The sequence below is a fragment of the Sinocyclocheilus rhinocerous genome, unplaced genomic scaffold (genome assembly GCF_001515625.1).
Source record: "Sinocyclocheilus rhinocerous isolate Xijiao unplaced genomic scaffold, SAMN03320098_v1.1 scaffold1121, whole genome shotgun sequence".
NCBI lineage: Eukaryota > Metazoa > Chordata > Actinopteri > Cypriniformes > Cyprinidae > Sinocyclocheilus > Sinocyclocheilus rhinocerous.
Genome location: NW_015670367.1, coordinates 513,890 through 539,185, shown reverse-complemented (window position 1 = coordinate 539,185; position 25,296 = coordinate 513,890). Strand labels below are relative to the sequence as shown.

General features: G+C 39.2%; 1 protein-coding gene across 8 annotated transcripts in view; it reads left to right on the top strand.

Moving 5' to 3' along the window:
- The window catches only part of LOC107734132 (spectrin beta chain, non-erythrocytic 1-like), an 81,987-nt gene extending 56,915 nt beyond the window's left edge, over positions 1–25,072 (top strand). For 4 of the 8 annotated variants that reach the window (XM_016545986.1, XM_016545989.1, XM_016545988.1 and 1 more), the window contains 41 exons: positions 3,518–3,669; positions 3,949–4,122; positions 5,909–6,000; positions 6,105–6,185; positions 7,373–7,488; positions 7,667–7,779; positions 7,898–8,085; positions 8,932–9,049; positions 9,153–9,311; positions 9,392–9,694; positions 10,158–10,311; positions 10,403–10,797; positions 10,885–10,989; positions 11,135–11,293; positions 11,917–12,128; positions 12,229–12,366; positions 12,510–12,729; positions 12,826–13,179; positions 13,787–13,969; positions 14,177–14,379; positions 14,893–14,983; positions 15,199–15,345; positions 15,690–15,953; positions 16,168–16,392; positions 16,692–16,781; positions 16,893–17,186; positions 17,348–17,478; positions 17,563–17,767; positions 17,930–18,307; positions 18,412–18,656; positions 18,983–19,121; positions 19,278–19,362; positions 19,577–19,773; positions 19,897–20,012; positions 21,033–21,108; positions 22,354–22,467; positions 22,924–22,950; positions 23,993–24,174; positions 24,273–24,446; positions 24,564–24,606; positions 24,705–25,072. In XM_016545986.1, the coding sequence (XP_016401472.1) occupies positions 3,518–3,669; positions 3,949–4,122; positions 5,909–6,000; positions 6,105–6,185; positions 7,373–7,488; positions 7,667–7,779; positions 7,898–8,085; positions 8,932–9,049; positions 9,153–9,311; positions 9,392–9,694; positions 10,158–10,311; positions 10,403–10,797; positions 10,885–10,989; positions 11,135–11,293; positions 11,917–12,128; positions 12,229–12,366; positions 12,510–12,729; positions 12,826–13,179; positions 13,787–13,969; positions 14,177–14,379; positions 14,893–14,983; positions 15,199–15,345; positions 15,690–15,953; positions 16,168–16,392; positions 16,692–16,781; positions 16,893–17,186; positions 17,348–17,478; positions 17,563–17,767; positions 17,930–18,307; positions 18,412–18,656; positions 18,983–19,121; positions 19,278–19,362; positions 19,577–19,773; positions 19,897–20,012; positions 21,033–21,108; positions 22,354–22,467; positions 22,924–22,950; positions 23,993–24,174; positions 24,273–24,446; positions 24,564–24,606; positions 24,705–24,914 (7,052 nt within the window). In that variant the 3' untranslated portion in view covers positions 24,915–25,072. Of the gene's footprint in view, positions 1–3,517; positions 3,670–3,948; positions 4,123–5,908; positions 6,001–6,104; positions 6,186–7,372; positions 7,489–7,666; positions 7,780–7,897; positions 8,086–8,931; positions 9,050–9,152; positions 9,312–9,391; positions 9,695–10,157; positions 10,312–10,402; positions 10,798–10,884; positions 10,990–11,134; positions 11,294–11,916; positions 12,129–12,228; positions 12,367–12,509; positions 12,730–12,825; positions 13,180–13,786; positions 13,970–14,176; positions 14,380–14,892; positions 14,984–15,198; positions 15,346–15,689; positions 15,954–16,167; positions 16,393–16,691; positions 16,782–16,892; positions 17,187–17,347; positions 17,479–17,562; positions 17,768–17,929; positions 18,308–18,411; positions 18,657–18,982; positions 19,172–19,277; positions 19,363–19,576; positions 19,774–19,896; positions 20,013–21,032; positions 21,109–22,353; positions 22,468–22,923; positions 22,951–23,992; positions 24,175–24,272; positions 24,447–24,563; positions 24,607–24,704 lie in introns of those variants that run through there. The other 4 variants (XM_016545991.1, XM_016545992.1, XM_016545987.1 and 1 more) reach the window with 3 other exon arrangements.
- Positions 25,073–25,296: the final 224 nt, after the last annotated feature.

Genomic DNA, 25,296 nt, shown 5'->3' with positions numbered 1-25,296 from the left:
GTTCATATTGACCATCCATCTTAATGGTCAAATGATTGCTGTACCCTCTTGTTCCTATTTGCATTGTAAAGCAGGTCACAGTCCAGGTCTCAGACTCCCTTCTGCTTCCTTTATGTGTGTGTGTGTGTGTGTTTGTGTGTCGTCCTCCTTGGTGTGGAATGCTCAAGGTCTCCTCATTTCTAAACAGATCAAGGCTAAAGTACCAGAACACCACAACTCTGATAACACACACACACACACACACTGACCCTTCACTGCAGTTTTAGGCCTGTTTGGTCAACACACATTCCTTTTATTTGGTAAAAGCTAAATATTTATTCACTTAAAGCACAATGCCCTTGGACACCTCATGTAGTGTGTGGGTGTGTGAGTTACTACTGGCAGTTATATTCCGAAATGGCATTCCAATATTTGATCACACAAAATGTTCTCATTTGAATAGATTTTCATATGTAATTAAAACATCATCGTTCAGAACTGTGCAGGTCTGTGCATTCCAACCAGTAAAGCAGAGCATTCTCTGCCATTATCTGCATGTAAGCGTGTTTGTGTGCTTGAAAGCATTGTCCCTCCTCTCAGTGTCGGTGACCAGCAGAACAGGTTTCCTCAGTTGTGTGGAGCATTTCCCTGAACGAATCTGTAGGCGAGTGAGAGTGTGATCATATCAGTGGAAGCAAAAGGACCAAGCCCTGTTCTCTATTCTAAATTCTTTTGACTGTGGCTTAAGATTACTACTAATATAACTCTTATCCTGTGCTCTGCCTCATCAAAACCATGAAATAACATGTTTTTAAAATTTTTAACATACAACAAATAACATTCCAAATATAGGCTAATAATATGTCATTTGGTATTTAAACATTGTTTATGCTTAGGGGAAAGCGTGCGTATGTGTTGTGATACTCTAAAATGGCGGAAAACGTAACTCGGGGGAGAAGAATTTTTGAATAAATTGTTGTTTTTGTTTTGTTTGCGTTACTACGTTTCTGGACCTGGGAACATTACAGTTGCGTTGCGGTCTATGCAGGGTCTGAGAGATCTCACATTTCATCAAAAATATCTTAATTTGTGTTCCGAAGATGAACGAAGGTCTTACGGGTTTGGAACGACATGAGGGTGAGTAATTAATGACAGAATTTTCATTTTTGGGTGAACTATCCTTTTAATAATAAAAACTGGGGTATGTATTTAATGGCTACATAAAATGAACCACAATTAATTTTGTGATTCAAGAATTGTGTGTATGTGTATTATTATTATTATTAACAAAATGCTGAAACACAAGATATATATATATATATATGTGTGTGTGTGTGTGTGTGTGCAGCTAAGTACCAGATGCATAATGTAGTCTGGGTTGACCCTTCATAGTTTTGTTCATGGTTGATGAGACTGAGGGAATGTCACACAGCATGTCTAACTATATGGTTTTATACTCATAGCTTGTATATCCCCCAACTAGGGGTGTGCGATATAACAATTTTTGATCATGGGCGCCTCCGTCTCAATATACTGTACAACGTGATATACATTCACATCAAATTTGAACTCCGCTGTAGAGTTACACTCACGGGACTGCACTTGTTTGCAATCACAAAAGTACATTATTTGCATGTGCTTTAAAGCCTGGTTAAACAATTCATTCACACTTAGAGGCTTTTGCATCTGAACTCTTCATTTGTTCATTCAATTTTTTTAATGCTACTGCTAAATACACCTACTGTACTTAAAAAATAATGCACTATTTGTTTTATTTGTATATTATGTGTGTTTATAATGTGTATCTTTGTTCTTATTTAATAGTATAAGCAACATGAAAAAGAATCATGATAAAATTAGTGAATCGTGATTTTCCTGAAAAAAAAAATTGTGAGATGATATTTTTGCCATATCGTCCACCCCTACCACCAACCCATCAGTTGAGAATCACTGGGCCAAATTAAAGCTAGATTACACTCTTGACTTCCTCTTAACCAATGTGTCAGTTCATCTGGGTGTGAACGTAATTTTATTTGTTGTATAATATTATATAAAATATATAATATGAAATTCTAGTTTTGTTAAAAATCCATATGTTGATTTAATTAATATTAGTTTATTAAATTAATTTCTAATTTCTTTAAAAACTCATTTTAAATCCAAGAATTTAAGTCAGAATTGTCTGACCTGCATGATCTTGTGAGATTCAGCAATTTCTAAAACTGTAGAAAAGATTGTTTCATTGAAGAAATTTGGACAGAGAAAGAGAATGAGTTAAGATAAGAATTGGATGAGAATTTAATCAGGAAAGAGAGACTCTAAGATTTTACTGTGATGTTTTTTTCTGTGATTGGTTTCCAATCTGTCCAGTCTGACCAGGATCAGGCCTCTACAGACACACACAAACACACTTTTCAGATCGTGTGTCCTTTACTATTTAACTACCTTTTTATCAGTGTGAAAGTTAATTGCTCTGTGGTTTTCAGTCGTAGATGTACAGGTGTTTCTGTTTGTTACCATTTGATCCAATTCCCTGTAAAGTAACAAACTCAGCCCTAATGGAAGACCGTGTGTGCTTGTGCGTGAGAGAAGATCTGTGACCAGATGGCTCTGAGGATGACCTTGTGTTGCCTCTCGCTGCTATTGTGCTCTTGCATTATTTTGTGTGCTTGTTTTCAGCATTTACGGGAAGCGTGTTTGTTTAATGACTGAGGTGTTTTGTGCTCGTGACATTTTTCTTATTAGCAATTAAATTACCATGCTTCATTTAAACTTGTCACAAGAATTATCTTCTTGTATTAATGCATGCGACACAACACAGTAGTTCTTGCTCAGTCTTTCTGAATATAGGTGGTAGTGAGGGGTAGCATGTAGTAGTATTTGTGATAAACAGCTTGCTCTTCCTCAGTAAAGGTCATTCAGATGACAGCATTGGGTTGAGCCTCTTACTGACCAGCCCCATATGCTTTCACATTTCCTGCACGCTAATGCTGCACTCTTCTTTGCTCCTTAGACACTCATCTGTCTGCAGTCATATTAAGCATTCCTGTTCTCTTCCTGTCCGTCTTGGTCTTTTTCTGTCTGTTTTTATCATTCATTGATCAATCTTATGAGCAGATACACATTTTTTTTTAAATACATGCTTTATAACGTCATACAATGCTTTTTGCTGTGGAGTCCCACCCCTCCCGTCATGTAATTGGCTGGCTGTGAGTGAGGTCTGCTCTGATTAATGTGGGCAGCCATCAGTCAAGCTGTCAATGTACTGCAGTAATTGAGTTGCTTTAATAGAGTTTAGAGTTACAGTCAATCCTCGGTCACTGCACGTCATTCATGAATGTTCATTTTATGCACAGTTGTAAAATACAGGTCCTGACATGACATGTAGCAGGAACATTTATGGAGTCTTGTTTTTAGAGTTTTTTTTGTTTTGTTTTTTTACATGATGTGTATTTTTTTAGATAATTTTTTAGATGCATTCACAGGTTTGGGTTCAGCATGACCTTTTAAAACTTATTTTTTACTTTTTTTCTTCCAGATGAGAGAGAAGCAGTGCAGAAGAAGACCTTCACTAAATGGGTGAACTCTCACCTGGGCCGCGTGACCTGCAGGATTGGTGACCTCTACACTGACCTCCGCGATGGACGTATGCTTATTCGACTGCTGGAGGTCCTCTCTGGGGAACAACTGGTCAGCAATCCCTCCATCCATCCATTAATCTATGCATCCACCCATGTATCCATCCATCCATCCATTCATCCATCTGTGCATCCATCAGTCTATTCATGCATGCATCCGTCCTTGCATGCATCCATTCATCCTTGCATACATCTATCCATGCATCCATCTCTAATAAGCCTGTTTTTTGTTGTCTTATTCCTCTGGCCTTCTATCAATCAAACGCTGGGTTGCTGTGTTAATCAGTACACTTTCATTTATTACATTTGTTTACCTTGTTCTCTCACTCAGCCAAAGCCCACTAAGGGCCGTATGCGCATCCACTGCCTGGAGAACGTTGACAAGGCTCTGCAATTCTTGAAGGAACAAAAGGTTCATCTGGAGAATATGGGTTCTCATGACATTGTTGATGGAAACCACCGCCTCACACTTGGACTCATTTGGACCATAATTCTCCGTTTCCAGGTAAGAGGACGTGGCTTTGATTAGAGGTGTGAGAGATAGAGAGACAGACAGGTGGAGACTTTAAGCCAGAGAAATGGCATCTTTCACTTGTCACTGAAGAAACAGCATCACCTGTTTTTAATTAAATCATGCCAATGTTTTGGTGCACTGGTTGTAATTGTGTAGTGCAGCCCACAATATTAAATATAATCCTGACTTGGGAGTTTGACTCATAGACATACATGTTGATCCCAAAAAAGATTTTAGGCAGAATGTGTGATTATTGGTCATTATTGTGATCTTTTGTCTTCTTTTAACCCAGTTCTGTTATTTATTTATTTATTTGTCCTTGGCTGTATCAGTCTGTCATCTATTCACAATGAAGTATAATTAGCATATTTTTGTCTGCCACTTTGTTGCCCTTTTGATTGGCCTGTACATTTTCAAAAATTTTCAAAATTACTTCTATTGAAACATGCTAATTATCAAAGCAGACTGATCCGGACTGCACACTTTGTTTGATCACTGCTTCTGATTAGTTTGTGAAGATGTTGCTGATTTGTGTTTTATTATATTGCAGCAATGACATAATTACAAAAGATATAAGACTTTTTTCTTTTCATTCTTTGCTGAATGAATCCCAGCAGATTATAAATGATTGTAGGAATATAGTCTGAACTGGATCAAGATGACTTTATTAACGGACTTAATGAAGCTTGGCAGTGTTATGTTCTGCGTTAGTGTACGTGTTTGTCGATATTTCAGCCTGTTTTAAGATATCTCTCAACAAGAGTTCTGTTGGGCTGTGATACAGATCTATAGAATCTAGAGCTGCACACTGTTAGCATGATGGAACGAAAGCTTTTTAAGCATTTGGAGTAAAGAATTACTCCACTAAAAACTACCGTTTTATTTTAAGTAGTAATCATTTATTTTATATACAGTATTGTAAATGTGATTAATATAATATGCAAATTCATATTTGCGCAACCTTCAAATTTTGGGGTCAGTAAGACTTTTATGAAATTAATACTTTTATTTAGCAAGGATGCATTAAATTGATCAAAAGTGACAGTAAAAATATTGTTATAAAATTTACATTTCAAATAAATGCTGTTCTTTTGAAAAATGTATCACAGTTTAAACAAAAATATTAAACACCACAACTGTTTTCAACATTGATTATAATAAGAGATGTTTTTGAGCACCAAATCATCATATTACAATGATTTCTGAAGGATCATGAAACACCAAAGACTGGAGCAATGCTAAAAATTCAACTTTGCCATCACAGGAATAAATCACATTTAAAATATATTAAATTAGAATACAAATATTTTAAATATTTTTTGATTAATTAAATACAGCCTTGGTGAGCATAAAATACTTATTTTAAAAATATTTTAAAACTCTTGCCAACCCCAAACTTTTGAATGGTAGTGTATAAAAGACCAGTAAAAGATGTGATTGGCAGCAAACATTTCATTGGATTATATGATTTGTTTGTGTTAAATCACTTAAAGGCCATGTACACATAGCAGCTAAACAGTTGTCACTGCTTTTCTGAGTGCTGAATCATGTATAGTACACACAGTGTTTGGTTATTTATAGGAGTGACAACTGCATTCTACAAATTAATTAATTTTACTCCCAAATATTCAGGTAGTGGTTACAGTATGTTAAATTCTCAGTAGTGTATACAAAACTGAACTCAACAGCTTATAGAACATAAAGACAGCATCAATGGAAATGGAAATGATATGCAGTTTATACAGTAACATGTTTTGCATCTCACTTGTTTGAACAGATCCAAGACATTAGCGTTGAGACAGAGGACAACAAGGAGAAGAAATCAGCCAAAGATGCTCTGCTGCTGTGGTGTCAGATGAAGACTGCAGGGTAAGAGTGGAAGAAAAATAAATTAAGTGAATGAGTGAGTCTATGATGCTTTATTAAATACACTAGTTCTGGTCCTGTACTAATGAAAGCTACTCTCCTTTCAGGTACCCAAATGTCAATGTCCACAACTTTACCACCAGCTGGAGAGATGGTCTAGCGTTCAATGCCATAGTGCACAAACACAGGTATCGATCTGAGCTCACAAACACGCACACACTGTCCTACAAGTACACCAGTACAAGGCTTTGGTTCTCGAACACATGACAAGCTTTGGTATGACTATGATTTCCACATAGTAGCATGTGCTCACGCACTCCATGCCCCTTCATTCTTCAGCATGTTCCCACACATACAGAGAGGCCTGCAGGGGCTTCAACCACCAGCGGCATTCTGGAATTTTTACTTTGTTCTGCAGAAGTGCATGTAAATGCAGAAGTTGAAAGAATCACTCTAAATTTGCAATTTCTGAGACTTTTAAATTGTGTAATAGCCTATTCACTCCAAGTCTATATTTTTGGACAACTTGGGGAAGTCGTGGCCTAATGGTTAGAGAGTCGGACTCGTAACCCAAAGGTTGCGGGTTCGAGTCTCGTACCGGCAGGGATTGTAGGTGGGGGGAGTGAATGTGCAGCGCTCTCTCCCACCTTCAATACCACGACTGAGGTGACCTTGAGCAAGGCACCGAACCCCCAACTGCTCCCCGGGCGCCGCAGCATAAATGGCTGCCCACTGCTCTGTGTGTGTTTTCACGGTGTGTGTGTGTTCACTGCTGTGTGTGTGCACTTTGGATGGGTTAAATGCAGAGCACTAATTCCAAGAATGGGTCACCATACTTGGCCACATGTCACGTCACTTGCTGTCATTAAAGCGAAAGAGTGATTTTTATGGTTTGTAATTATTATTACTAAGACATTAAATGCAAAATAGAAGCATGTATAAGGTCCCAACTGTGTTTACTGTGTATTGTACAGTATTGTATGATTTTGTATGTTTGTATATTTCCTATTTCTTATTCCTAAGAAATAATTTCATTATAAACTAATTGGTCCCAGTAGGATTTCCTGTTCTTCTCATCCTCAACAGTCCCACTAGCACCTCATTTTTGCTCTTTCCTCTCAACTGTCGCCCAGCAGCTTTGTTCCTTCTGCAGTTTTTTCATGCAGAGGAACAGAAAAAATAAAAGTTAAATTAAGTTGACCTAAATAAAGAGAGAAAAATCCCTCACTCTCTCTTTGCAGTGTTGGAGTGCCTCCCTCTTTTTTTGGAAAAGTGTATTGCAGGGTTTTTACAAACGGAAATGTTCTCTTGGAGTTTTACAACCTCAAATAGCTTTCTTGTTGATTTTTTTTCTTGCTCTCTTTCTCATTCTTAGGTCAGACTTGATTGACTTTGATAATCTCAAGCGCTCTAATGCCCACTATAACCTGCAGAATGCCTTTAATGTGGCAGAGAAGGAGCTGGGTCTTACCAAGCTACTGGATCCAGAGGGTGAGATACATATATGGGCATAAATAGCAAATGCATGCATAATTTTTAGCCAGATAATAAAGACAGAGCTACCCTCAAACACTCAGATTTTGAAACACCAGATTTGCCAAATGAAAAGAATGAATGTCTTATTTATTATTAACTAGCTGATGTATTTGTCTTATCTCTTGCTCTTTAGATGTGAATGTTGATCAGCCTGATGAGAAGTCCATCATCACATATGTGGCTACATACTACCACTACTTCAGCAAGATGAAGGCGCTTGCCGTAGAGGGCAAGAGAATCGGCAAGGTACATGGAGAGCGAGAGAGAATTACAGTCTACCCTTGTTTACATGTGTACAAGTGTTTCTTTTTCTGTAAGTGTGGATCATTCTGTTAAGTGAATAGGGGTGTATTTGTTTCTGTAGGTGCTGGACTATGCCATCGAAGCAGATCAGCTGATAGAGAAATACGAGACTCTGGCCTCAGAGCTGCTGCAGTGGATTGAACAAACCATTGTTACCCTTAATGATCGTCAGCTCGCTAACTCGCTCAGTGCGGTTCAGAACCAGCTACAGGCCTTCAATACATACCGCACTGTGGAGAAACCACCTAAGTGAGTGATGTCCACAAGGACAAAAAATACTGTAAAAGAATGACGTAAAGGCAACATAAGGTCAAGTTTGACCCCATTTACTTTTTAACGCACGTTCCTGGTCTTACTGATCAATTGGTGCATGTTATTCCATAGCAGAAAATTCTATGTGATCTTCAGTTAAAATGTATTAACTTAGTCTTACTCTGAACTTACTTATCTTTTCTGCTGACATCAGCTGTGCATGCATTGCAAAAATAGTTTTCTTACTTGGTATATTTGTCTTGTTGTCTAGTACAAATATTGAAATATTCTAAAATCAAGAAACATACTTGAGAAGCAAAATGACGTAAGCTATTACTCAAAATACTAAAGTGATTACTCAAAATTAAGTGAGTTTGTTTGCAAAAAATAAAAAATCTTCCAGTGGGGTAAGAAAAATAAATGATTGTTTTTGAATTTTTAGCCCATTGGGTATATAATTTTGATAAATTTTTTCAAAAATATCATTTTTAAGTCATTTAGCTTCTCAAGTAAATGTGTCTTGATTTAAGAATAAAAGAAATTTGTATTGGAAAATTATTAAAAAATACTGAGTAAGAAAATAATTGTTTGCAGTGTTGGATAATGTTTAATAATAGCTAGTGTAGGCATTGTTTTAGCAAACTCGCATTCAGTCTGGCTCGGTTGTGTTATGTAGCGCCCACTTTTCACCATCCATTCAATTCCAGATGGATAAAATCGGGTTTACAGGGGTCACATTACAGGAGTAAAATGGGCTGCAAACAGGATTTTTATGTTGACTTTACACGTTTAATGTCCAGAAGTCATTCTAGACACATTGCTTTAATTCTGTATGTTTGACAGATTCACTGAAAAGGGAAATTTGGAGGTTTTGCTCTTCACCATTCAGAGTAAAATGAGAGCAAACAATCAGAAAGTCTACATGCCAAGAGAGGGAAAACTCATCTCTGATATCAACAAGGTATATACACATCAAATGCTCCTCTACGTGTGAAGCTACACAAACATAACTTGAGTTTTGAGTGATGCTCATGGCCAGCTGTGTTTGCTGTTTGTCTGAAAAGGCATGGGAGAGGCTGGAGAAAGCGGAACACGAGAGGGAGTTGGCACTGAGAAATGAGCTGATTCGTCAGGAGAAGCTGGAGATGTTGGCTGCACGTTTTGACCGCAAAGCAGCCATGAGAGAAACCTGGCTCAGCGAAAACCAGCGGCTGGTCTCACAGGTGACGTAGATTAACTGAAAAAAATATTTATGGTTTAATGTGGGATGATGAGTAACATAAAACTTTGTTGTACCCTTTAGGACAATTTTGGTGTTGAGCTGGGTGCTGTGGAAGCAGCCACTCGCAAACACGAGGCCATCGAGACCGACATCCAGGCGTACGGTGAGCGCGTAGCAGCCGTAGAAGCTGTTGCTCGAGAACTGGAGGCGGAGGGATATCATGAAGTGCGCCGCATACTGGCACGGAGGGATAATGTCCTTAGACTGTGGGAGTATCTGAAGGAACTACTTGCAGCACGGCGAGAGAGGCTGAATGCACACAGAGACCTGCAGCGCCTTCTACAGGAGATGAGCTACATCATGGACTGGATGGAAGACATGAAGGTATCACTATCCACTTCAGACCAACATATTATTTTTTCGGAAATTGGATGGGGCCCCAAAATATGATTCTCTTGTGCAAGACCTCATTCTTAAAATATAAAGATAGCTGTACAATTTCATGTATAAAGACCCATTTAAACTGTGAAAAAATACATTTTTATAAAATATTATGAATATTTGCAAAATCTTGATCTTTTTATCTTACAATTAAAATAATTTGTGATTAACCTCATAATATCTGACTATTGTTTAGAAAAGAATGGAATTGTAATGTAAAATTTGATCATTCTTTATTATTATTATTATTATTTAATAACTTAAATAATACTGAACTTTTTTTTACTTACCTGCTAGCACTGCCATGCAGCTCCCTGCATGTTGTAATGTTTGTAATGTCTTACAGATTTGTCCTTGGAGATCGCTGTCCACAGCAAATTATGCGTGTTTTTATTTGCGTGTTTAGAGTCGTCTGCAATCTCAGGACAGTGGAAAACACCTTCATGATGTGGAGGACTTGCTGCAAAAACACACACTTGTGGAAGCTGATATATCCGCACAGGCCGAGCAAGTCAAAGCCGTGCAGGCTGCTGCGAAGAGATTTACTTCAAATGAACAGAGTGAGGATATTCCCTGTACATACACAAACATGTGGTTTTTGTAAGCTCAAAAGCTCAAAATTAAAACACAATTGGTTGTCCTCTCTTTTAGGTTATAAGCCATGTGACCCCACTCTGGTTGAAGAGAAGGCGGATCTTCTGGGCCGAGCATATGGAGAACTGAGCCAGCTGGCAGCGGATCGACGAGTTCGACTAGATGACTCGCGAAGGCTGTGGCAGTTCCTATGGGAGCTGGGAGAAGAGGCCGCCTGGATCAGAGAGCAGGAGCAGATCCTGTCTGGAGGAGACTACGGAAAGGACTTGAGCTCCGCTCTTCACCTCCTGTCTAAACATGAGGCCTTCAGAGATGAGATGGCAGCCCGGTATGGCCCTCTGGGGAACAGCATTGCAGGCGGAGAGGCCCTGGTGAAGGAAGGCCACTATGGGGCACCTGAGGTGACAGAGCGAATCAAGGACGTGAGAGCACAGTGGTCACACCTGGAGGAGGTAAAGCAACAGAGAATGGCTCAGACTTCAAAGTGTAATGTGTCTCTTTCACAATCTTACATCACATTTCACATTCTTTTTCTACAGGCCTCACAGTTGCGTGAGCAGGGGCTGATAGAGTCTGTAGCTTTCCATCAATTCCAGACAGACGGCAACGACATGGAGGCCTGGATACTGGAAACACTAAGACTGGTAAAACAAACACATAATATTATATTTTTAACAGACTGTTTGCTATCACTGACTTGACTGTTTGTCCAGAAGAATTTATCATGGTGTAGTTATGGAGTTCAGTCGCCAGATTGAATCTTTGTTTTTCTGTGTGTACTGTTTGTAGGTGTCTAGTCAAGAAGTTGGCCACGATGAGTTTTCTACACAGACCCTGGCCAGAAAGCAGAGAGAGGTGGAGGAGGAGATTCAAAGTCACCGATCACTCATCGACTCACTACATGAACAGGCCTCAACACTGCCGGAAGCATACGCACAGTCTCCACAGGTACACAAAACACATACATGTAAGAAAAAAATTTGGCATTAACTACAAATTGACAAGCAATATTAACCACTATTTATATATTTGAATTGACTGACTGCTGTTAATACTTGTTCAAAAATTTGAGGTCAGTAAGAAAGAAATTAATACTTTTGTTCATTAAGGATGTGCTAAATTGATCAAAAGTGACAGTAAAGACATTTATAATGTTAAAAAAGATTTCCATTTCAAATAAATGCTGTTCTTATGAACTTTCTATTCATAAAAGAATACTGAAAAAAATGTTTCACGGTTTTCACAAATATATTAAGCAGTACAAAATATTTTCTTTAGCACCAAATCAGCATCTTAGAATGATTTCTGAAGGATCATGTGACACTGAAGACTGGAGTAATGGCTACTGAAAATTCAGGAGTAAATTACATTTTAAAATATGTTAAAATAGAAAAAACATATTTTAAAATGTAATCATATTTCACAGTTTTACTGTTTTTGATTAAATAAAAGCAGCCTTGGCGAGCATAAGAGACTTTATCAAAAACATTAAAAAAAAATCTTTCTTTCCCCAAACTTTTGAATGGTAGTGTATGTTAGCCATAATATATATCTCTCTCGTTCTTCAACAGGTGGAGGGCCGCCTCCCAGCAATAGAGCAGCGCTATGAAGAGTTAGAGGGGTTGTCGTCATCATGGCGACAGGCCTTAGATGGAGCGCTTGCGTTGTATCGCATGTTTAGTGAAGCTAGTGCCTGCCAGCAATGGGTTGGAGAAAAAGAACAGTGGCTGCACAACATGGAGATTCCCACCAAACTAGAGGATCTGGAGGTGGTCCAGCAAAGGTGAGAACTGATAAAATTATGCCTGCGTGAGTTTTGTTTTGTTAATCTTATTGATATGGCATATATTGGTGTACTATGGTTTGTTTTGTTTCGACCGAAGGTTTGAAACTCTGGAGCCAGAGATGAACACACTGGGTGCTCGCATTTCTGATGTCAATCAAGTGGCTCAACAGCTGCTTGGATCAGACAACCGCAACAAAGAGCAGATCGACCAGACACAGAACCAACTCAATAAGAGGTATATTCACCAACACAAAGAGCAGATTGACAACACTAAGACCCAGCTCAACACAAATACACACAAAGAAGGTTCATAAAGTTAAATAATCAGATTCACACAGAAATGGCCTCATGCTTCTCCTTCCTTATCCTCTTCTGCAGGTGGTCTGATTTCCAGAGTCTATCTGACCAGCGTAAACAAGCTCTGGAATCAGCACTGAATATCCAGAACTATCATCTAGAGTGTAATGAGATCAAGAGCTGGATGAAGGAGAAGACCAAGGTCATCGAGTCCACGCAGAGCCTTGGAAATGACCTGGCTGGAGTCATGGCCCTGCAGCGTAAACTCACTGGTATGGAAAGAGACCTGGAGGCTATACAGGTAAAAAGCAGCACATCATTAAGTCTAATTCAACTGTAAAGACATTGTAGCTTCATCCTTTCTCTTACTCATTCTCTTTTGCTTTCTTCTCCACAGGGTAAGCTGGATGACCTGCGTTGTGAGGCAGAGAAGTTGGTGTCTGAGCACCCCGAGCAGGAGGAGGAGATCAAGGGTCGATTGGCTGAAATCCAGGAGGTGTGGGAGGAGCTTCGAGCCACCATGAAACGGCGCGAGGAGTCGTTGGGCGAAGCCTCTAAGCTTCAGGGCTTTCTTAGAGATCTTGATGACTTCCAGGCCTGGCTGTCTCGTACACAGACCACTGTGGCATCCGAAGACACGCCGACATCTCTGGCAGAAGCAGAGTGTCTGCTGGCTCAACATGAGGCCATAAAGAATGAAGTAGATAACTACAGGGAAGATTATGAGAAGATGAGAGCCACTGGAGTTGAGGTCAGTTAGTGTAAAGTTTAAAAAACAACTTCATTAATACTACTCTTCAAAAGTTTGTGGTCTGTAAAATTTCTTGTTTTTGAAAGATGTCTTTTGCTTACCAAGGCAGCATTTATTTGTTAAAAAAATGCCATATATATTATTACAAATATTATTACAATTTAAAATAACTTCTATTTTGTTTTCTGTTTTTTTAAAAGTATTTTATTCCTGTGATGGCAGAGCTGATTTTCAGCAGTCATTATTCCAGTCTTCAGTGTCCCATGATCCTTCAGAAATCATTCTAATATGCTGATTTGCTTGAAAACCGTGGTGTTGCCTAATATTTGTGTGGAAACCCTGATACATTTTTTTGTTTCTTTGATGAATATAAAGCTCAAAATAACAACACTTGTTTGAAATAAAAATCATATGTAACATTATAAATGTCTTTACTCTCACTTTTGATCAATTTAATAATCATTGTTGAATAAAAGTATTTATATCTTGCTGACCTCAAACCTTTGAATGACAATGCATATTTTATTGAAATTTGACAAATAGCTGAAAACAGTTGTTGTAAGGATAATTTAAGTAAATGATCTTTGAATTGTCTTGGCTTGTTTAGGTTACTCGGGGACAGACGGATGCCCAGCACATGTTCCTAGCCCAGCGGCTGCAAGCGTTGGACACTGGCTGGCATGAGCTGAGGAGAATGTGGGAGAGCCGCCACTGTGTCCTCGCTCAGGCCTTTGATTTCCAAACCTTGCTACGAGATGCAAAACAGGCAGAGGGCTTCCTCAATAGCCAGGTGTGTGATTGCGATACTGCTTGTGTTTTTCTTGGTTCCTATACAACTAAATACTAAATGTTTAATATTATAGTAAAACATTCTGTCTTGCTACCTTTTGGGGAATGTCCCCGTTTCAGTTGAATAAGCTGCAAATAATGACTCTTGATTGGTGGATGAAACCTTAATGAGAGCTAATAAACCAGTTTCCTTTCTCTTTGCCCGCAGGAGTATGTTCTGTCACACACAGAGATGCCCTCCAGCCTGCAAGGGGCTGTGGAGGCCATCAAGAAACACGAGGACTTCCTCACCACCATGGAGGCCAATGAAGAAAAGATCAATGGTGTGGTCGAATCTGGACGAAGACTCATATCTGATGGCAACACCTATGCTGACAAGATTCAGGAGAAGACAGACTCCATTCAGGAAAGGTGAGCAGGAACAGAACAACTGAAAAGAAGACCAAAATCATCATGTTATGAGTATTTTTTTAATTTAGTAATTTAATCACTGTAATTTTACAACAATGCCACAATATATCTATTTTTTGCTGAATATATATATATATAATATATAATACAATAATATATGTGATATAGATAGATAGAACAAAAGTTTGGTATCAGTAAAAAAAAAATTAAGACATTTCTAAAAAATTATCAGTTAGCACAACTATTTTCCAGATTATAAATCTGTTTTCAACTTTAATCTTTGGCACTGAATGAGCATATTATTATTATTCCTGAAGGATCATGTGACACTGAAGACTGGCGTTATGGCTGAAAATTCAGTTTGCTATCATAGGAATAAATAGGTTGCAGCCTATTATTTGATCCTGTCAATGATGTATGCATTGATGATGTGTCGGTCCTCAGCAAACCCAGTAAATCCATTCCAGATAACATCATGTTTTTCTTCTCATGTTCTCTCTCGATTTCCTTCAGGCACCAGAAGAACAAACAAGCTGCCAATGAGCTGCTGGCTAAACTGAAGGATAACAGAGAGCTGCAGCACTTCCTACAGGATGGACAAGAGGTAATATCACAAAATACAGAGCAAACAAGACTACATATATCCATTATACTGACTGCATTATGAGACAAAGTCCTTCTGACTGACATTATGAAAGATAACGCTTTGAAATAAATGACACCAGTGAACCATAGCACCTTCTACAGGATGAAGCCAGTGATGCCACAAAAGCCTTTTGTGTGATTAATAATTCTTCTTTTCTATGCCCATCTCTTTAGCTGACTTTGTGGATAAATGAGAAAATGTTGACAGCTCAGGACATGTCCTATGATGAGGCTAGAAACCTCCACAGCAAGTGGCAGAAGCACCAGGCCTTCATGGCAGAGCTAGCCTCCAATAAAGACTGGCTGGACAAGATTGACAAGGTATATTCCCATGCACATCTCTTCCAGTGATTTTGGATATCTGATGTACCTCTGAATGCCAATACAGGTTTTGAAATGGTGATTTATAATTGAAATGCTCAGCTCTAATATATTTAATTTGCTAGAAATTTCTCTTTGTGTGGAAACTCTGGAAATGTTATGGAAATTCAATGGTCAAAAATTGTGGGAATCCTGGAATGTGTGTAAATATCCAGAATTCGTCAAATAGCTTCATCAGGGCCATACTAAATAAGCAAAAAAACAAGGCATGTGAACTCACGAGCAGAACTGCATAAGTCAAAACTACTACAATGACTTTGTCTCTCTTTTTCTTGTTTTCGCAGGAGGGTCAGGTGTTAGTAAACGAGAAGCCTGAGCTGGAGCAGACTGTATCAGAGACTATGAGCAGCCTGCAGAAGCAGTGGGAGGAGCTAGAGAGCACCACTCAAGCCAAAGCTCAGTGTCTGTTTGATGCTAACCGAACTGAACTTTTCACGCAGAGCTGCTCAGCTCTGGACTCCTGGCTCCAGAACATCTCCTCTCAACTCCAAAGTGATGACTTCGGAAAAGATCTCACCAGTGTCAACATCCTGCTCAAGAAACACCAGGTAAATACAAGGCCAAGTAGAAAGATCGCTACTCGAGTCGAGACAGACCACTTTAGTGTGAAATCAAACCATCTTGTAGTCTGTGGGACTCACAGGAACATTTGGTTGTTGAACAGTTCCAGGAAAAAATGTGAAATATGTTTTATTCTGTGTAAGCAGATATATTTTAAACCTAATGACCCCCTATGTGACCCTGTACCTGTGCGTGTCTCAGATGCTGGAGCATCAGATGGAGGTGCGTGAGAAAGAGGTCCAGTCTCTGCAGTCACAGGCTCTGGCCTTGGCCCAAGAGGATTCTGGGATAATGGAGGTGGATGGGCAGCAGAGACGGGTGACAGACAGCTTCTCTAAACTGCAGGACCCTCTAAGACAGCGGAGGCAGCGTCTTCTTGCTTCAAAAGAAGCTCATCAGTTCAACAGAGACCTTGAGGATGAAATTGTAAATCACATGCAAAAACTGCTACACTGTATAAAAAAAATTTTTTTTTAAGATTTTTCAAAGTTTCAAAGCACATTTTACATAGAAATTACTTCCTCGGTCTTTCTATTTCAAAATTGCATGTTTAATTGAATGTGTTACTTGACGTTTCTTTTGGAAATATTTGTGAAATTTAATAGCAATTGCTGAGTAAAAATTGTTTCAAATTAAATTCTACATCAATTTTATACATATGCGCAATATTCATTTGCAAAAATGGTTAAACAGGATTCTGAAAGTAATTATGTTTTTGTCTAAAGTTATGGGTGAAGGAGAGGATGCCTCTCGCCACATCCACAGACCACGGTAAAGATCTGCCCAGTGTCCAGCTGCTCATCAAAAAGAATCAGGTAATCAATCACTCAATCTGTGTTTTTGAAGCTATAAAAAAAGTGTTTACTTTTGATCCTCTCAGTAACCTTTTCCACTTTCTTTTTCGCTGCCTGATTGATCTCTCCCAGACTCTGCAAAAGGAGATTCAGGGCCATCAGCCCCGTATAGATGACATCCAGGCTCATGGTAGGACCATGTCCCCTGGGAAGGATTCAGAGATGGACAGGGAGAGAAGAGCGGCTCTTGATGGGCGTCTGGAGGAGCTGAGGGAATTGTGGGCCCTTTTGATTTCTGAGACGGAAAAGAGGAATGTGAGGCTAGAAGCGGCTAACCGAGCGCAGCAGTTTTACACAGATGCTGCAGAGGCTGAGGCCTGGATGGGAGAACAAGAGCTTCATATGATGTCAGAGGAAAAGGCGAAGGTCAGTAAGACTGTACTATGTAGGTGTTTGTAACAGCTATTTAAAGAGCTAGTCTATGTTATAGTTCTGATGAGTTTACTTAAGTACTTTGCTAAAGTGCTTTGCTGTTTTCGATGTGTTTACGTATACAGTGCTTAAAGTTTTTATAATGGTTGTTGTAGGATGAGCAGAGTGCTTTGGTGATGGTGAAGAAACACCAGATTCTGGAGCAGGCTCTAGAGGACTACGCTCAAACCATCCATCAGCTGGCCAATAGCAGCAGACTTATGGTGAATAGTGAACACCCAGAGAGGTGAGGGGCATAGTAGGATCTCTGGACTGTCAAATAAAGCATTTGACATGTTGGTATAATCCCTTTTCTTTCTCCCTTTTGTAGTGAAAGAATTACTCTGAGGCAGGCCCAGGTGGATAAACTGTACGCAGGGTTGAAGGATCTGGCAGAAGAGAGGAGGGGCAAACTGCAGGAGAGACTGAGACTGACCCAGCTGAAGAGAGAGGTAGATGATTTAGAGCAGTGGATCGCCGAAAGAGAGGTTGTCGCTGGGTCTCACGAACTCGGACAAGACTATGAACATGTGATGGTATGAAATCCACTTTTCCTTCTCATTTCCAGAATCTTCACTACTCGAATTACAAAAACTTCATTCGATTGATCATCTTACGTGAATACTGTTTCTTTAAACATTCTTTAAAGATTATACCATGCAATCTAGAATTCTGGATGTTCTCTCTCAACCCTTCAGATGTTGCGTGACAAGTTCCGAGAGTTTGCGCGGGACACCAGCACAATTGGCCAGGAGCGTGTGGATGCAGTGAACGCTCAGGCAGATGAACTTATTGAGTCTGGTCATCCAGAAAACGCCAGTGTGGCTGAGTGGAAGGACGGGCTCAATGAGGCCTGGGCTGACCTGCTGGAGCTCATTGACACGCGCACACAGATGCTTGCCGCCTCATACGAGCTGCACCGCTTCCACCAGGACGCACGGGAAGCTCTGGGGCTCATACGGGAGAAGAAGGAGACACTAGCAGGGGCCGAACTCGGACGGGACTTGAACACTGTCCAGCACTTGCTTAGACAGCATACGGCGTATGAGCATGATGTGCAGGCACTCAGCGGGCAGGTGAGAGCCTTCATTTAACCTTTTTACATATATGTTTTACATTTTCTGATGGCTTGATTTTAATTGTGTCAAAAGATGAAACATTCTTTGACTCCTCGTTGCAGGTCACACAGGTTCAGGATGATGCTGCACGTCTGCAGAAAGCGTACGCTGGAGAGAAAGCTGATGATATCCATCGCCACGAGCGTGCAATCACAGAGGCCTGGGAGGGGCTTCAGTCTGCCACTCAAGCCAGACGGCTGCTCCTACTGGACACAGTGGAGAAGTTCAGATACTTAAACATGGTCAGAGACCTCATGCTGTGGATGGAAGGAATCAGCTTGCAGATCCAGTCACATGACAGCCCAAGGTACATTCAAGCATACATTGTGAAGTCAAAATCAAACATACATTGGGGTCGGTAAGGTTTCTAAATGTTTTAGAAGTCTCTTATGCTCACCAAGACTGCATTTGATCAGCTATACAGTAAAAACAGTAATATTGTGCTATATTACTTCAGTATATCACTTAGTGTATATACAGTGACACACTGAGAAGTCATACATTTAAGTACACACAACAATATAAAAATGCCTCACAACTGTACAAGTAAAGTTATTAGTAATTGGTTTAAGAAGGAATTACAAGAGTAAGTCTACAACTGATGAGAGTCATATATGCCCTGTTTTGTTGTAGGGATGTCTCCTCAGCTGGTCTGGTCATCGCCAACCATCAGGATATTAAGTCTGAGATAGAGACTAGAGCGAACAGCTTTACTGCATGCAGTGAAATGGGACACACCCTCACCAACAACAACCACTATGCTTCAGATGAGGTCTGTCCGCATCATATACACACCAAAGAACATGCACATGTCTGCTCCAGGCAAGATAACACATACACACACATTTTAATCACTGCATGTTAGCCAAGGAAACCCACATGCACCCACTCACATACTGTGAGGTAATTGGATGTCTGTGATTTCTAGATTCAAGAGAAATTGGACCAGCTTCAGGCCAAACGCACTGAAATTAATCAGAAGTGGCAAGAGAAAATGGACCACTTACAGATCGGTGAGTATGTGGGAGGAAGCTTGTTTCTGTGGCTGGTGGCATGATAATGAGATTTACGTCAAAGGTGGCAGTTTTGATATAACTGTTATATATTATATACTTATATTATGAAATTGTTTGACCATGTGACACATCCTCACTTTTATGTGATTCCTCATACTTTGTATTCCTCTGTTTCTGTGTGTGTGTGTGTGTGTGTGTGTGTGTATGTTAGTTCTGGAGGTGTTACAGTTCAGCAGGGATGCGTCTATGGCCGAGTCGTGGCTGGCTGGACAGGAGCCACTGGTCAGGGCAGCAGAATTGGGCTCTAACGTAGATGAAGTTGAGAGTCTTATCAAACGCCACGAAGCCTTTGAAAAGCTGGCAGCAGGCTGGGAAGATCGTTTCACACAGCTAGAGAAACTCACCACGGTTTGTTAAATACACACTTACACCAACAAAAGTGCAGGATTTGTAAAATAATGCTAGCATCATTTATAGAATCTGCCATTTTTTACTAATTTAATAATGCTCTCTCATGTTATTCTCTGTCAGCTGGAGGAACAGGAAATTCAAAGAATAAGGGAAGAGGAAGAGAGGGCCCGACGACCACCCACACCTCCCCCCGTGGAAGAGGTAGTACAGTCTGAGATGAACGATTCTGCTGCAAGGTAAAAAAAATAGACTGTACTATTCTACTCAACTATCCTTTTTTCCAGTATGAAAGACACTAAACAAGCACTAAGCAAGTAGAAATGGTCTTTGGAAATGAAATAAAACCATTACCATTTGAAAGTTTGGGGATTTTTTATTCAGCAAGGATGCATTAAAGTGGCAGTAAAGACATTTATAGTGTCACAAAATATTTCAATATCAAATAAATTCTCTTAATTTAAACGTTCTATATATCACAATTTTCCACAAAAATAGTACGCAGCACTTAAATAAATGTTTCTTGTCTTGTTCAAACCAGCATGTTACAATGATTTCTGAAGGATCATATTATACTGAAGGCTGGAGTAATGATGCTGAGCCATTCAGCTTTGCCATCACAGGAATAATTTTTAATAATATTTAAAATATTAAAATAAATAATATAAAATATTAAAAACTATTCAAATCTAAAACAATTATTTTAAATTGTAATAGTATTTCACAATATTAATGTTGGTAGCACTTTAGTATAGGGACCAATTTTCACTATTAACTAGTTGCTTATTAGCATGCCTATTATTACTATATTGGCTGTTTATTAGTAATTATAAAGCACATATTCTGCATGACCATATTCTACATCCCTAATCCTACCCAATGCCTAAACTTAACAACTAACTATTAATAAGCAGCAATTTAGGATTTTATTGAAGCAAAAGTCGTAGTTAATGGTTTGTTAATAGTGAGAATTGGATCTTAAAATAAAGTGTGACCTTAATGCTTTTACTGTATTTTTGATCAAGTAAAAACTTCAAAAACATTTTTTAAAAAAAATTCCATCCCCCAAATTTCAAATGGTTTGAAATCTATTTAAATCTATTTAAGTTTTTTTTTTTTTTTTTTTTCTTATTTTATTAGTAAATACATTAAATCACACTGTTGATTTAGGCTAAACAGCCACATTTTTATTGCCAGGTGTGGCAAAAAGATACTTTTGGTTGTAACTTTCTGTTTATGTACGTTGGCTTCTCTTTAAGAACGAGTCTGGACCAGACTACATTGAACCAGTCAGTATCTGTCAATGGTGTCTACAGTGACCAGGACACATCACAGGTCAGATACGCTCCACACTGTGCTTATATTAAATTCTCTATCCATAATAGATCCAAATATGCATTCACTTCATACACGTTTACGTTATATGTTAGTAAGTATACAGACACAGTTTTAAAAGGGGACATCGGATGCCCATTTTCCACAAGTCTGCAACATACTTTAGTTAAAATTCCTCAATGGTCGTGTAAAACAACACTCTTTTTACCTTATCAAAAACAGCTCTGTACACATCGACCCGTTTCAGTGCATGTCTCTTTAAATGATAATGAGCTCTGCTCACCCCACCCCTCTCTTCCGTGGAAGAGGAAGGGCGATTAGCAAATAATCATTAAAAATATAATGTGCGAGACTGACTTCTTCTGGAGGTGCAGCTGGATCACGAACAGTGGGTACTGATCCATCCTTGAGTTTTAACTTTTTAGCAAAACCTGCCTTGAATTGTCTCTCATTCAGAAAGCAGTCTGGAGTAAAATGATTTGTGCAGACATAAACGAATTTAGGTTTATTCGGTGCATTACCATTACCAAAAACAAAACTAATCCACTGCGTCCTCAGTGGCTCTGATGTCGGGAGAAAAAGGAGAGTCTTATGTTCACATTTACAACTACAAAACACCTGCATTGCTTACGAGACATTGTTGTCGCTACAGCTGCTCGAGCGTGGAGAAAATGGCCGACAACGTACAACTGGCTGAGGGCGGGAATATGCTAATACAGGACAGTCCGTCAGTGGTCGTGGGCGGGGCCTGAGCAGTATGACATCATATTGCTCAGAAAATCAAAATGGCTTGATTATTGAGACTGTTTAGGTTTTTTGGGGATTAAAAAAAAAGTAGTGAATGAATCATTGTAGGGTGGTTGTGTCCACACACTGCTAAGACACATTTATATGCAAACACCATGTAAAAGTGAATTTTGCATCCGATGTCCCCTTTAAAATTCATGTCAAGACACATGTCACAGTCCTGGTCTCAACTGTTCAGTCTTGTTGTGTGTTCAGTGTCTTGTTTCCTTGTTCCTCTCAATTATTTATGTTCATATTAATGTTCTGCTGTAAACTTTTGAGTCTCTTTGAGTGTGGGAGAATGTCACAACAAAACGAGTGTCTAACAAAACAATCAGTACGTTTTCATACTGTGTGGATGTCCTTTTATTTGTCAGAACAATATTTCAACACACACAAGTGCCAGTTCTAACACACTCACATGTTAACACACATTCTTGTGACGTCTCTTATCTGCAGTCATTATCGGTCTCTGTATCTGAACTCAAGAAACCTGAACCTAAACCAGAGAGTAATCCTCAGTCTAACCCAGTTTCTAAACTTGTGCCTAAACCCCACAAGGCACAGGAGCGTGTGAGTACTAACCCCGTAGCGCCAGCCTGTAGCCGTAGTGTAGCATCGCTGCCCCATCGCTGCTTGTGCTTAACAACCCAGCAGCCTTGCAGCATGTCGGCAGCTATACCACACCTGCTAGAGGGCAAAGTCACAGCTCTGCTGCTTCCTATTGCTTTCAGTGGATCAGTCTTGTGCTTTTCTTTGTATGTATTTGGTTAGTGTAATGTTGAACGTGTAATATTTTTTTATTTCTTAGGCCTGAGCTTTAACATCAGTGTTTGCGATGCACTTTATCACATACAAATTTCTACTTTATGATGTTAAAAGGCGTCTTTGTTGTTCTGTGTAATGCTGTTGTTTAGCTGTTTGTTGTCAGGGACCCTTAACTTACATTATGTATGTATAGTGTTTGGGTGCATCACAATTCCCTACTAATCCAACTCACATTAAACACTGTTTCTTTATTTCCTTCAGTTTCGTCGGATTTTGCTTTATTCCAAGGCAACAATTTTTTCCTAACATTTGTATTTACTTATTTGGCTTAGGATATGAAATTAGTTTGACTAACTATTTTTAGGCAGATGTGTCTTTGTAGCAGTGTTATTTCAATATTACCCCCACATACCCCAGGCTTGTCCATACTGCCCCCCATGTGTCCCCTCCCATTCTGGTCTTGTGTGTGTGTGTGTGTGTGTGTGTGTGTGTGTGTTTATAGTCTCTGTTTTTACTTAATGTCTTTGAGTGTGCCTTCGCTTTCCTTTGTGTGCATGTACATATTGTGCTTACTGAGTTTGAATATTTTGATTCAGATCTGCTCATTGGTAATATAAAATTATCAGCAAGGAATATTTGTTTGTGATCAGTCAGGAATTATATCTCAAAAATTTGTCACAGAAAAAAAAATTAGGTATAGGTTAATTTATGAAAATAGTGAGATTAACATGTATTATATGGGGTCAGTAAGATTTTTTTCTAAAGAAATTAATGCGTGTATTCTTTTATTCATTAAATTGACCAAAAGTGACAGTAAAGACTTTCACATTGTTAAAAGATTTGTATTTCAAATAAATGCTTTCTTTTGAACTTTCTATTCATCCTGAAAAAGAAATATCACATCTTACACAAAAATATTAAGCAGAAACAACTGTTTTCAACATTAATAATATACAAGAAAAGTTTCTTGAGCACCAAATTAGCAGATTAGAATGATTGCTCACAATTCAGCTTTAATATTAGATTTTAAAATATATTCAAATAGAAAAATTATTTTAAATTGTTATAATATTTCATAATGTCATTGTAGTTTTGATTAAATAAATGCAGTCTTGGTGAGCATAAGAGACTTTCAAAAACATTAAAAAAATCTTACCAACCCAAAACATTTAAACATTTAGTATATATGTGAGTGTATTTTGTTTAATGAACAGTTTGAAGAGTTAAAATAAATCAAATATAACAGTGAAAAAAAAAAAAAATGCTTTAACGAATAGAAACAGTGCATTATTGTGACGTCTCCTAACTGCAGCATGTTTCGCTCAACCAGGGATCAGAATCCGAATCTGTTAATGGTCCGGGCCGTGACAGCGGTCTGGACTCAGCATCACACCAAGACCCTTCAGCAACACTGCCAGGGCGAGGAGGAGCAGAGGGTACCACAGAAGCCATGGAGGGCATCCTTTGCAGGAAACAGGAGATGGAATCACACAACAAAAAAGCAGCCACCAGGTGACACAGGAAGCAGATAAATTATAAAAGGAATGATTGAGAGAACCTAATCAGGATAATTGTGTAAAGGGTGTGTTTTTCTCTCTGTGCATTTGTAGATCGTGGCAGAATGTATATTGCGTTTTACGTAAAAGCAGTCTGGGCTTCTATAAGGACAACAAGAGTGCCGCGAATGGAATCCCCTACCACGGAGAGGTTCTCATCAGCCTCAGCGAGGCTGTCTGTGAGGTTGCCCACGACTACAAGAAGAGAAAACATGTATTTAAACTTAGGTGAGAAAGAGATGAGGGGAGAAATTAGTAGATTTTAATCAGTATTTATGAAACTGCAAATACATAAGAAAAGAATGAAGTTCTTAGCATGTGACACAATGTTTTTTATTTTTAAAGGCTTGGGGATGGAAAAGAGTTCTTGTTCCAAGCAAAGGATGAGGTAAGTTTTGCAAAGGATGTTTCTAGGTCATTCTCTTATGTTAAGTTTTAGAAAAAGAGCCTCCTGTCATATCGTGACGCAATCATTCACTCCCTCAGGCTGAGATGAGTTCATGGATTCAAGCAATCCTATCATCCCTGTCGTCCACTGAGCGTTCGCCGGGTGCCACACGAGGTCTGAGTCGGGCGATGACCATGCCACCTATGTCTCCCAGCTCGGGTGAGGCAGGAGGCGTGACCATGCGCAACAAAGACGGCAAAGAGAGAGACCGCGAGAAGCGTTTCAGTTTCTTTGGCAAGAAGAAATAAGCACCCAAATACATCACAGATCTCAACAGGGAGCCAAGCAAGAGATGGGAGTTTGTCAACACTCAAAAGAAACTGATCAAGTTAGAAAAGGCAAAGAAAACTCTCATGTCACATTGTGATGCATTGTTTTTGCCCTTTCTTTTTTTCCACACACATTTTTTTTTTTAATTCGTCTCATTTCACACATGGATCTTGTTCAGTCTCACCTCCTTGTTTAAATGCCACTTTTGGCCGGACGGTGAGCTCTGAACTGAGGGAGTCCCTGACCAAGACCAGCTCCCAGACCAAGATCCATCCTGAAAGTTCAGCTCGTACCTTTCAATTTGACTGGCTTCCTTTTTAACTTTTTCCCCAAAAATAATTTTATATTTGGGTTAGATGG